Genomic DNA, 13,317 nt, shown 5'->3' on the forward strand with positions numbered 1-13,317 from the left:
CCGTGTATAGTTTAAAAGATTTTGAAACTATTCTTCGACGGTCGTTTGGCGTACGAACGGTTCGACGAAATAATTTTTCGTCGCCGACAGAATGGACTTATAAGCTTTAACAAAGTTGAAAAGTACTGACAGCCAATTATTGTGGACAAAACATTATGTTGTCGAACCGTGCGTAGGCTAAACGTTCGCCTGATAAGTTTCAGACTCGTTTAGAAAGAATATTTCGACCTGTGCCGGCGATCCGATGGCATCGTTCATCTGTGGTACATTCATGAACTTGGGACTTCCCGTAGCGCTGGCCACACCATCGCCCTCTGCCGTACATTTAGTATTAGTACATGCGCGAAGATATAGTTATATTATTATCCTCCTACTAGTCCAGCATCAAGATGTGTAAAAAGAAAATTATCGTTTAAACCGAAAATAAGGAGAAATAATACCACTTGTATGAGCTATATGATGAACTTGAGGATATTGGAAATACATACTTATGAATAATGATTTTTAGTTTCCTATTTAATACGTTACACTTTGCTTAACCCTTTCCATGCGGAAGCATTATTTCAATTTCGCCGTCTCTGTACGGGCGGTTTTGTATTAAGGCCCTTCTACGAAACGATGGGCGAGATATTACGTCCTAACAAAAATGGTTCTACTGTACGGAAGGCGTATTATTGCGTCCTGTAATTTTTTTCGCTAGACGCGGTTGGCGTATTATTTCGTTTTCAAAATTATATAGACAATTTTGGTGTTGCCATACCTTGGAACAATAACGTCTTTACTATAAGCAGAAATGAGCGAAATTGAATTATGATTAAGAATAATGAACATTTGCTGCAAAAATACAAAAAGAATATCAAATATTTATATAAAATCACTTGCATATATATTTTTTATAAAAAACTGAATTATGTAGTATATTGAAATCAAATTTTTATTAATTATAATAATTTTTTGGGCAACTGGGTATGAGCAAGCATATAAGCAAATTAACACTCAGTTTTTTCCATACTCATTTATATTAATTTTTATGCTTTTAAAAAAAATCTAGGGTTATAATAAAATGTAACGAGGGTAGCTTAAAATTTAATTTATGAGGGTACAATAAGTAACTGGCTAGTTGACATATCTTGTACATTGTATTGTGTTTGTATTGGACATGGTGTTATCGGATTTGGAGTGTCATCATAACATTTCACTTTATTTTGTATAATTCGTTGCGGTATCTTAAATACTTGAGATTCTTTGACCTTGTCAATAGTTTCGGGAGAAATTTCATTGTTTCTTCCTCGTTTTCTAGATAAAATACTTTGCGACATCTCATCATCGTCGATAAAATTTGGTTGCGAATATGGTTCATGCTCGTCAATTTGAGTCTCATCTGAAGATTTATCTTTAAAAATATTATCGAAATCAAAAGGATTCGAGGTAAAACACATTATTAAGAATTATAAGTAATAAACTTACCATTCATATTATTCTCCTTTTATTAGACTTTTGATGTAAAAAGCTTACAACACTATCGGCGTAAATCATGCACTCGTATCTACATAATAATAAGTAAGTATTTTTCCACCGTTTCACGTAAGGTTGTTGGGTTTATAACTACAGTACAGGGGAACCAACTATCACATTGGTCTAATCGTTTAACACAAGGATTTCTCTTGGACGCAATAATACGCCCACCGTGTGGCCAACGGTTTTTAGTTATACGTGATATTACGCCAGCCGCATGGAAAGGGTTAAAATATATATAAATGTTTTTGTCTGAAAATTGATGATTAATCATAAACTCATAATTTTTAACTACAATCTAAGGCGAAAATCATTCGTTTCTAGGTAAAAATGGAGACGTATAAAGTTAATAGCCTCAAGTTTATAATCAAAGCGTCTTCTGAACTACGTGAAGGAAGATGTTAGTGAGAAAAAGATTCAAAGAAAAAGAAAATGTTTTTTTGGGAATGAAAAAGTGATTTATAAAGCGAAGATATGGATAATAATCAAAGTTTTAATAGTTTTATATGTGTATGGTTGATGTTAGCTTTGGTAAGACTATTATTAGGAGTAATGTTCTCAATTACGGCTTGGGCGTTATGTTACTATATAAAAACAAAAATTATGATAACTCACGAGAAACTTACTAAAGGGGTTAGGGGTAACATTAAAAATGCCAGTATTATTTTGAAATTTTTGATTTCTTTTAATTATCTACGCTTTTATAATGTCCTTAAAGTAGATATATATTTCATCATAAGATATTTCAAATATTTGCAGTGGTAATATTAATATTTTAATTAATCAACCAGAAGTATTACTTAATCCATTAAGATAGAAGAAGCTTAATTATAGGAAACTACGACAAAACTTTTTTATCTTTCCATTACATTACAACTACATATACTTATGTTACCAGTTAAATCTAACACTAATATATACCCAAAATACCTAATATGAATAATGCATAATTTTCTAAGTCGAAAGACCTCAGTGTATCGATAGTACTTTATTACATCAATATTATTCAACGCGTACAAGCATTTCTTACTTATAGTGATTCGGTTAAAATTAATAATTTAAACCGTAATTAACTAATTATCATTAGATAATGTAAAAAAAAGAAACAAAAAGGACGATCGGTTAAGTCTATCATAATTTTCCTTTTTATATAACGAACATAAAGTAAGTGTAGCGCGAGGCGGCGGCGCACGCGCCGGTTCGGCGACGCCCGCGCCGTCACCTTGCGCCCGCTGCGCACGCAACAATTATGCTCTCTTTAGGGCTAAGTATAGTAGATTACACATTATAAGATTATAACAAATCTAGATAATAGTCTTACAATTGTAACATGCATAGTGGATGTCGGTCGCGGACGCCGTTTCCAATTTAATTACACTTTAGGAAATTAATACATGTCTGTATAATTATACCCGCCCCCTAAAAGGGCGGCGTAAAGTAAACTTATATACTGCGTAAGTAAATTACTTTAAATATTGTACATCAGTCAATTAGTTTACCTAACATTTTTGAAATCTATTCGATCGAGAATAATGTACTTTAATCCACTATAAAGAAAAATATAGTTAAAAAATAATCAACATCAATTTTTAATTTAAACAGAAATAAATAACAACTTGCCCTAGTTTTTTATAATAATTAATGTTATAATTAAATGTAAAGCCTGTGCAAATTTATTTTACGATAAAATGGTTTCAATAATTACATTTATATTTAAGTCTAGATATAAATATGAGGTGTTATATTAATAATACCTGCATTGTTTTTAAAGTTAGTCTCGAGTGGACTACCAGTGCTATCGGCGAGTGGCGGCCGATATTATTAAATGCAAATTATTTAATTTTATTAGAACGACTTGAAGGTGAACTTAAAAAGAGTTTGTGGCTAATCTAACTTTAACACTAGGGGTCTTGCATAATTAGTCAATTACGATAATAAATTTATTAATGTATAATGAGCACGGCGCCGAGCGTCGGCTCGCGCTGAGTGCGGCTAGTTAGTTATAATAATACCAAAATACACTTTTACACAAACATGTTACCATTATATACCTACTGAATAAACATACACATATAAAAACTGCGTACACTATAATATAAAGTATTACAAACAAGAGTCGAAAGGTTTACTACACAACAGTACTACAGTTAAGCCATCATGATTAAAAATATTATTTCATAAACATTATTATAAAGATACTGTGTAAATTTTATGTCGATATTATAGTGTGTGATATTTAAAATGCAGGGATGCTTGTGTCACTCACGGTTTTACAAAATATTTCTTACTATTTCAAAATGTCCTGAGCAGTATACTACGTCACGGGTGTCGGGTGTGGTGGGGGGAAGACCGTGAGCGCGTCGTGTGGTGCAGGGGGAGTGGCCGCGGTAGAGACGCGGAGCGCGGCCGCGCGCGCGCCCGTGTGTGGGAAGCATTTGACAGACGAGCCTCTAACGAGTCTTACCGTATTTGTAATTTGCTAACTATTTTAATTAATAAATTCATCCAATATTTTATGTCTTCTCCTATATAATAATAATTAAAAACCCATATAAATAGTCTCAATTGATTTTTCACAATAATTTGCACTAAGTTTAATGTTGAGTAAATCTAAAATTTCTAATACATATTATAATTTTATTTAAATAAATTATACTCTTTATGTTAATTAGAACATTGCCATGATGCTTCATTACAAACTAAGTTCTTAAATTGTTCCAAAGGTTTGTGAGTGAGGGTCCCAGCCCGTTACTTACACCTTAGTGCTATATCAATATCACTGAAATTAACATAATATAAAACGTCTATATATTCACTTAACTTTTTGTAAGGCATCGTTTCCTAATATTAAAACAGGTGTGAACAATTTCATCGTTTTATCGGTGGTTGTACATTAAACCTACAGTAATAATAATTAACCGAAATGATTCTGATATGCGTTCTGAGAGCGCGGATTGAGCGGTGAGCGGGTTAATGTGAACAAATGCATATTAAAAGCGACATGAACGTACGACCAAAAAGAACCTACAGACGGCTACAACCGAGGAATGAACAAATTAGCCTAACATAGGAACGAGAAGAGTAAACGAAGCGATACGTAACCTAATGGGCAGTCGGGCACCGACGACTCTAACATATTTCATTACTGTTATAAGGTACTATACTGATTGGTTCAGTCGAGTCTGTTATATATAGAACTATAGGAAATGTCCCAATATTCGCGTATCTATGAACATCACAATGTAAAGGCGAGTCTCTATGTTTTATCGTTAATTTGGAACCTCGCACCCCTCGCCAATGACCGCGTCGCTTATAAATTTGCTTATTACACCTCACAATATTCCTCATAGATAAATTATACTTATGGATCGATCTTAAATAACCCTATTCTAACGTTCAAATTATGCATCAATGTAATCATCAACAATTTGTCTATTTAAAACATTTATTAACAAATCTTATCGCGCGGCGGCGGTACTATTATCCATTAACTTAAAGGAACAACCCCCGTCCGGCGGGCGGGCAGTCTCAGTTCGTCGTAAACTCTAAGATAATTACAACAAATAATGTGTGGCGCCTCGCCGAGCGCTCGCCGCTGCTCCCCCGCGATCATTACTTAGCTTATCACTAAAATTTTAATCAGTCGATCGGTCAAATGATTGAGCGATATAGTACAGTAAAGGACTAACATTAAATTTAATCTAACAATGTTATTTTAAATTATAACTCACTTTGTAACGGAGGCGGGCGAGCGCTCGGCGCGCCGCGTCGTCGTACATGATAACACTAACATAGCGGCCGCGAGGCCATCCAAGCTCTATACAGTTTTAAAATTATTTGGCAATCACATAAATTAAAACTTTAAAACTATGTGACGAGAGAATTGATTAAAATTATGCTTTACACACAAGTAAGTTATATATACAGTGGTCAGGCGAAGGGTGCGACGATGCCGCGGGGCGGCCCTCGATACCGAACTATATCTAAAGTGCTTGAGCTTCATTTACTTAACACATACAACATTAACGTTTGCTCCAGTAACAATTTGGCAGGTTAATTTAATTCATTAAAGTATAAATCCCATATTTATTATATCAACTTAAAATTGCGATAAAAAACTAAAATGCATATTAGAAAACAAATTAAAATTACGAATATATTTATACAGAATTGATCCCTTTTTAAAAATGGGAAATTAAAAAATATAATTACGTTCAGTCATACTATGTTTTGTTAAATATTAACACATAATTATTTCATTACATGCCTACCATTTTCCTAACTCTAGTGGGTGGTAAATAACCAAAACTCTAATATTAAACATACATACCGATATATATACCAAATATTTATACAAGTTATTAGCTTAAGTTTAGTTTCTTTTAGGTCATTTTCCCTAAATTGGCCTTGTTTAACAGTGTCTGTCAAATGCTCGACACGCGGATCCGCGAGCGTGCGTGTAAACTACTGCGCGCGCGCCTCTACCCGGCACTATAGCATACGCTACTCTACAAGCGATACACCACTACGCGAAATAGTGAGATCCCATCAAACAACAATACGTACACGATACCATTAAAAGAAATCATTTAAAAAATCCGAAAAAGAAATATATGAAACTTTAAAAATTGGAGTAAAATCAAAACTTTTTATTATAAAAAAGCCCACATCCAATGAAAAAATTAGCAAAGAAAAAATAAATGTACGAAGTCGTACACGTCCTTCGTCCTCCAGCTGAGAGGAGGGGTCGCGAAATCTTTCTGGCGAGTAATATCAAGAACCCACTTTGTGATCTAATGCCGAACACAATACAGCGACGTAATATCATTGGTTCGTAGCGTTCAGAGATAGCGGAGCGCCTAGTCGCTAGTTCTACAGGCGAGCTCATCAGACGAGCTTGTCAACATCTAACCTGATTGTCATTGTTAATCTACATTTTATATTTTAAGTATTAAAATTAACATCCTTACTTACGCGTGTGGGTTTGTGTTAATGTAGTCAAAGGTGACTTAATAACGCCCGCGAGGGCTCAAAAATCTTCATGCTCTTTATTCTAAACAGTCAATTATTTTAGTATGATAATATTATCTTGCATTGTTATAAAATTACTCCATCACTTCGAGTACCTCTAAGTATATTTTCGTTCGTTTAATTTGTGTTATAACAAATTGACTTTTATATAAAAACTTTTGTATATTCTAAGTGCGACGTGGAAATGTCTATTAACATTATTAGAAAGTGGAAGTTTTGACGACGTCATTGTATAGTCGTGGCTATGAGTAAGTTTCGATAGCTGTCAATCGAGTGCTGCGGACCGCCCGAACGCGCGCCGGCGCCTACAGTTCTACATGAACCCCGCGCAATCAACGCGCTTGTATTGCAGCAGACACAGGCCGCGGGCGGTGACAACGGTTTGCGCGCGGTACTGTACGGTGTAGGAGCGCGCGAGCGCCGCGTGGGGCGTGCGGGCGGTCCGCAGCGTGCGGGTGTGCGTGTGTCATTAGGCGGCGGGCCACTCCTTGTTAAACTCGTTCGCGTTGAAGTGTTTGGGCGCGTGATGCGGATGTGTGTGCACACCTGGAGGTTGCGTGGCGGGCGCGGCGTGGTAGTCGGAGCCGGCGCCGTACGCGCGCGAGCCGCCGCCGCCGTACGAGGAGCCCTACCAGTCCCGCACACGTTACTACACCCACTACTGTACCGGGGGCGCGCAACCGACACTTACACGTCTTCCATTTTTAAATTTTGATTTGTATGTTCGGCTGCGCGCGCCAGCCTTCATGGAGGATCGAAATGAGGCCGAGATGCTTCGGGTTTTAAATTTAAAAAAGTATATGAAAATAGTTTAAGGTTCAATGTCAACTAGGCCGCATTCGGTGATGCCCCCATGATCTTTACACATTTTTTGATAAATATGTTCAGGGTTACATTTAACAGAATAGTAGATTATCTCTGAACACTTAAAGTACAGCTCTTAATATTATTTTTAACGATAAATTATCTATTAATGAACCTGTAACAATATGAGAAAATCCAAATTTTACTAATTTGTACTTTAAATGCCAATTTACAAGTGTAAGAGATGACACAAACCGATTGAATCATCTCGCACGGCTACAAAATGCAATATGAACATTGAATGGAACTAAGGTAAAGCTTATCATATATCTAGCTATGCGATGACTTTTTGATGAGCGCGCGCGATCGACGCAATAACCGAACCGTCCATAGTGAGAAAATCCCAGTGTTTCGCGACATACCCTCATCCGTAACCCGCCCTTATGTCTAATTGTCTTTCTGGAGGAGCCACTCTTGTGGGCCCTGATCGACCAACTGGAAAAGAAGAATTACACGACATAAACTCCCACTCGCCACAACGACGAATCTTTAGCAGATTTATGTAAGTAGCTCAGCGCGTGAAGATGGACCAAAGCGTGTGAATATCCCCAAGGGCAAGATGAAGAGACGAAGGCGAGGGGAAGGGAGCGGGAGGGGAGCGGCGGGCGGTGATGAGAGACCTTCAGCGAAACTTGATAACAACACTAATCTCCTTGATTTTTCACTATGGATAGCGGTGCGACTGTACTGACTCTCGAAGGGCGGCTAGTGTATGGAGCGCCGCGTCATTATGAACCGCAGCATAGCTCTCAAAATCAAAAAGACATCGCACATTGATAGTCGCCACTGAAAACATGCACAGAAGTGGGCGTCGTCATCCTTACATCGTATTTAACAAGCAATCGGAACACGGCACACAGATGCAGGGAGGCAAACTAATGGCTCTAAATATAATTCATGCTGCATTTCAGCCGCGATTAAATTGTTTTCGCTGAATTTCGCTCGCTCACCAATGAGGTACCAATCACCGTTTCATTCACACTGGGTTCGCAAACAGACCGAGCAAGTACAACCAAATTGATAAGTTTTAATGCAGCCAGAAAACATTCAAGACGTCTGTCATTCACACTACTGTTGGGGGTAATAATCATTCATGCTGTCGTTTAAGACACAAAAAAAAAAACAAACGGCAATCAGGAAAAATGCGGGATAAAATCAAAGAAAAAAGCAAGATCACACGAGGGGATAGGAAGTAGGGAAAGGATACAAGCCCCGAGGGTAGAGCAAATAAAATGAAAGAAATGTCAGTCAAATTGGCTGTACTTTGACTCGATGCACCGTTAGCAATGGAATATCACCATATCTTGGATAATACTCACCCGGTAAACGTTAATTCTAACGATAAGATATATTAATCACATTCTATTACAGAAATAAAACAATTTATTATCCAAGATATGGTAATTTTGTGGGTTGTTTGCGATTATTACGATGTCGGATGGAAAGTAATCATACGTATAAAAATAAAAATTAGTTATAAATGTTTTCAAAGTAAAATATATATGCTTTCCATATGGCATCCTAACACACAACACTTGGACAAACTTTAACGAGTTAACAAATGTCCATCGGCAATTCACACACCGATCCCCTCTTATACAGACCGTGTTTCAAACAAGACCCTATGTAATTTCATTATAAAAAAAAATTTGCTGTAAATTTTGATAAAATAAAGAAAGCCTGTGGTATTTCTGAAAAAGAAATATAAAACTTTTCAATGCTCATTAAAATAGAATTTATCAAATTAAATATCGCATCAAAAACGAATCATTTATTTAAGTATAGGGCATTCCAAACCATCAATAGACATCAAGATAAGGGGTCTAAATTTTTACAATCATTCGTAAGCCAAGTTAATTGACACAAGTTATAGCACTTATGCTGATTTTACAAACTGAAAGAGAACCTAATCTTACAATGATATAAGGTTCAACATGAAAAACAAACTAACTGTACAGTTTAAAAAAGTGGGGTTAAAATTGTATTGAAACACGATACTGCAATCAGGGTTCAAACATTCATCAATTTGGAAAAGCATGATAACAAACAAAACACATCTTTTGTAACGCCGTCGGTTAACGGGTATAGTCAAGACAAAAAACATGTTGAGGCATTCCGCAAATTTCATCGAGTAGCATTAATTTTGTTCAACTTATCGATATATACCTAGCAAAAACCATGACCGCCACCGAATTTGGATTTCCTGATTTGTACAATAATAAGGACCTTTTACACAAACTTTTTGAATTCAATTTGCTCCAGATATTAAGATCTTTTTATTTATTTTAAGATTAAGTATACGTTTGAAAACGGTTTGTCATTACCTTGTCGGTGTGAAGGGTCCTTACAAAGCTATTGAACAAATGGTTCATGCTAGGTCGCCCACATTGTATGTATGTGAATATATTTCACAGTGAATTTCTCAAAGGCATTAATTATTTAGACTGTATACACACTCGATGACTAAACTAAAGCATAAATTACTGCATCTTTGATATAGCCACATTTCAATATAATCACATGCATACAAGTTCAGAACTGGATTTGAAAATATCTGCCTAGATTTCAGTCTTGTTATAAATACGAGATTAGGAAAATGTTTCTTGGTGAACGCGGCAAAAGAAGTAGATACTACTAGGACCAAGCTACTTCTTTTACCCTCGTTGCAAATTAAATTGTACCAGTATCAATTGTTCATGTGTATTTTATTTCATATCTGTAAAATGACATGAGATTTCAATCTAAAATAGCAAAATTATCTCGAGATCTCGAAAACTTAGAAAATGCTCTTATCAAGATCATGTTCAAGCTAAAGTGAGCATATATGAATCCTTACATTTAGCAATTAAAATCTTGAAAATTTAACGGTAATTCTCATGTTCTTTACCTGACTTACCTGATGAGGATTTAACGAATAGGTTGATGAATACAACTGCTACATCCATTAAAAATTATAATTCACATAAATCCAAAAAATACTCTTGTCACTTACAAATATGAAAAAACTCGATGAAGCGAAATTGGAAAAGGTTAATATGATGATATTATTCAAATAAATCTGTAACATTGTAAATAATTACTTTGTTGACTGTATATATTTGTTAAGCCAATTAAACTCCATTGAGTAACGATTCGCCCATACTCACCTCATTTAAATTGGGCAGATCGTTTATATTTTAGCGAGTTCTGTGTAAAATGTTTCATTATTATGGGCGCTCTAAAAATGTTTCTTTACTGACGTATTTTATATATTTTCGACATATTTTTCATGAGTGTAATTGTTGTTAAATTTATTAAATTGTTTATTTTTCCAAATTTAGAGAGCAACCATAATTCAGTGTGCAGTGCATGCGTGAAAATCCTAAATCAGTTTGTAATCTGTTGCAATTAAAATCTCTATGTATCTCTATGTAGTTCCTTTACGTAAAGTTAACCTGGCAATTAAAGATTATCTACTAATTCATCACAATAATATTTTTTTTTTGTAAATTTTCCTCAATAAATATCAATTATTTCTCACCAAATGTTGACATTGGTGACAAAAACATCTTTTTCTGACATAAAAAAAAACATCCAAAAATTTTTTACATCGATAACGAAAAACGCTCAAACCCGAAGCAAAAAAATATCTCTATCCAAAACTATCGAGTTGCAAACAGATTACAAACCCTCGTTCAGTACAGTTCGCGTGTAATGGTTCGGTCACGCACCTGGTCCTGCTGGTAGGCGGGCGGGTACTGCTGGTAGGTGGAGTAGTCGGCGGACGACGACTTGCTGAGCGCCGCCGACGACAGCGCGCCCGACAGCGCGGGCGCCGACGTGCCGCCCGCGCCGCCGCCGCGCCCGTACATCTCGCCGCCCTCCGACAGCGGCACGTACGATCCTGGACACGAGTACATGGGATTTAGCTATTTGGAACTACGATTAACTGTAGACTTAGACTAGCATTCGCACGCAGCTCGCGATAATTTCCGTTCCCGTAAAAATCGCGGTAAATTTCGGGATATCCTCTCTTAATGTAAACCCACACCACATAAGTGCGTATTTTTTTTTAATTTTCATTTTGTTTGATTCGACAAAAAGTTGCACTATGCTGCGCAATAGAATCTTGCAGACGATTTAATAAACTGTACTGTATACAGTGGATATCGTTGACTATTTGCTTATATATTTATCATCTTTATGCCATCACGTATGATTTAGTCATTTGATTGGACAGTTACAGACAGACAGTTCTGATAAGTTCCCTATGTAAATTCCCAGAGGAATATACAGAAAGGTTAAGATGGATAAATTCCACGACTACAATTTCCATTGCCAACCATCCAGTCGGACAGATCAGTACAGTAATCAGGAAACGAACTTAATATATAGGTAGTAAATAAAATCATAATTCTTACCAGAACCGGTAGAGTTAGAATTCTGCGGCATGTTCCAATTTGTCCAGCTGCCGCCTGCTGACGCACCGGCTGGGGCAGAACTATAGTTAGCTGTTGATAAAATGGGAACACGCATTAATATCCTGTTATAGAGATCTGCGAAGTCTTGTACATTAGATATTAAACCGTTTCGAAGCTAAGGCTTTTTTGGGGATTCGTCAAACTCTCTTTGATCTCATTTTTGCATGTAAATATGGGATTACATTACATTTTGGGATAAATAACAATTCGCCATGAATGCTACTCATCATTTATTAGAATAAAAAGTTATGAAAATTAATGTTTGCTAATATGGCATGCTCAAGTAGCTATGAATGGGTGCCCAGTTGAATTCTTCGCCATATGTTTAGCGGCCTGGGATCTGTCTTCCAACATCAATCTCTAAACTCGTCAAACGCCACGACCCAAATAGCCTGTTTGGCTTGTTTGATTGTTTGTTACATCCAAAATTTTAATTGTCTGTAAAGGAAGTTATAAATTTTCTTACATTCAAGAAGTGAAGTGTTAAACTTTCAAATGCCTATAAGCGAAAACAATTTTGTTGCAAACCTGTAGACTTCTAGACTAGGAAATCTGAAGTATATGCTTGTCTGCGTTGCTGTACCACAAACATCTGAACGTACCAACGACTGAACCGTCGAGGGCACTGCCTGGATGTGGATTATATATTTTTTGCTATATAATGTTCATTTATTTTTATTATTTTTGAATTTTTTTGAATTTCACTTCCATCACTGAGCAATCCATTAATGGATCCGTCTACTGCTCCTCCGTTAGGGATGACGACGTGACATGTATTCGTAATTAATCTCCGTCTTTCAGGATGGAAAGCCAAGGAAAGACGTGCCCATGAAAAAAGCGAAATGAATAGTTTGTTGGTGGCGGGCCAGGCGGGGCGGGGGGCGGGGGGCGGGGGCAGGGTGTCACTCACCGTAGCTGCCGTAGCCCTGCGCCGGCGGCTGCTGCGTGTAGTTGTTGGTGGCGGGCCAGGCGGGGCGGGGGCGGGGGGCGGGAGCAGGGTGTCACTCACCGTAGCTGCCGTAGCCCTGCGCCGGCGGCTGCTGCGTGTAGTTGTTGGTGGCGGGCCAGGCGGGGCGGGGGCGGGGGGCGGGAGCAGGGTGTCACTCACCGTAGCTGCCGTAGCCCTGCGCCGGCGGCTGCTGCGTGTAGTTGTTGGTGGCGGGCCAGGCGGGGCGGGGGCGGGGGGCGGGAGCAGGGTGTCACTCACCATAGCTGCCGTAGCCCTGCGCCGGCGGCTGCTGCGTGTAGTTGTTGGTGGCGGGCCAGGCGGGGCGGGGGCGGGGGGCGGGAGCAGGGTGTCACTCACCGTAGCTGCCGTAGCCCTGCGCCGGCGGCTGCTGCGTGTAGTTGTTGGTGGCGGGCCAGGCGGGGCGGGGGCGGGGGGCGGGAGCAGGGTGTCACTCACCGTAGCTGCCGTAGCCCTGCGCCGGCGGCTGCTGCGTGTAGT

At 38.0% G+C, this 13,317-nt stretch overlaps 1 protein-coding gene across 3 annotated transcripts in view; it reads right to left on the reverse strand.

Annotated features, from left to right (window-relative positions):
- LOC106143308 (heterogeneous nuclear ribonucleoprotein 27C) overlaps positions 1–13,317 on the reverse strand; it is a 28,918-nt gene that overhangs the window by 2,723 nt on the left and 12,878 nt on the right. Inside the window, exons 7-9 of one of the 3 annotated variants that reach the window (XM_060948529.1) lie at positions 11,811–11,900; positions 11,121–11,293; positions 7,093–7,174 (exon numbers count right to left, since the gene is read on the reverse strand). In XM_060948529.1, the coding sequence (XP_060804512.1) occupies positions 7,093–7,174; positions 11,121–11,293; positions 11,811–11,900 (345 nt within the window). Of the gene's footprint in view, positions 1–7,038; positions 7,526–7,713; positions 7,846–11,120; positions 11,294–11,810; positions 11,901–13,317 lie in introns of those variants that run through there. The other 2 variants (XM_060948531.1, XM_060948530.1) reach the window with 2 other exon arrangements.

The sequence above is a fragment of the Amyelois transitella genome, chromosome 16 (assembly GCF_032362555.1).
Source record: "Amyelois transitella isolate CPQ chromosome 16, ilAmyTran1.1, whole genome shotgun sequence".
Taxonomy (NCBI): Eukaryota; Metazoa; Arthropoda; class Insecta; order Lepidoptera; family Pyralidae; genus Amyelois; species Amyelois transitella.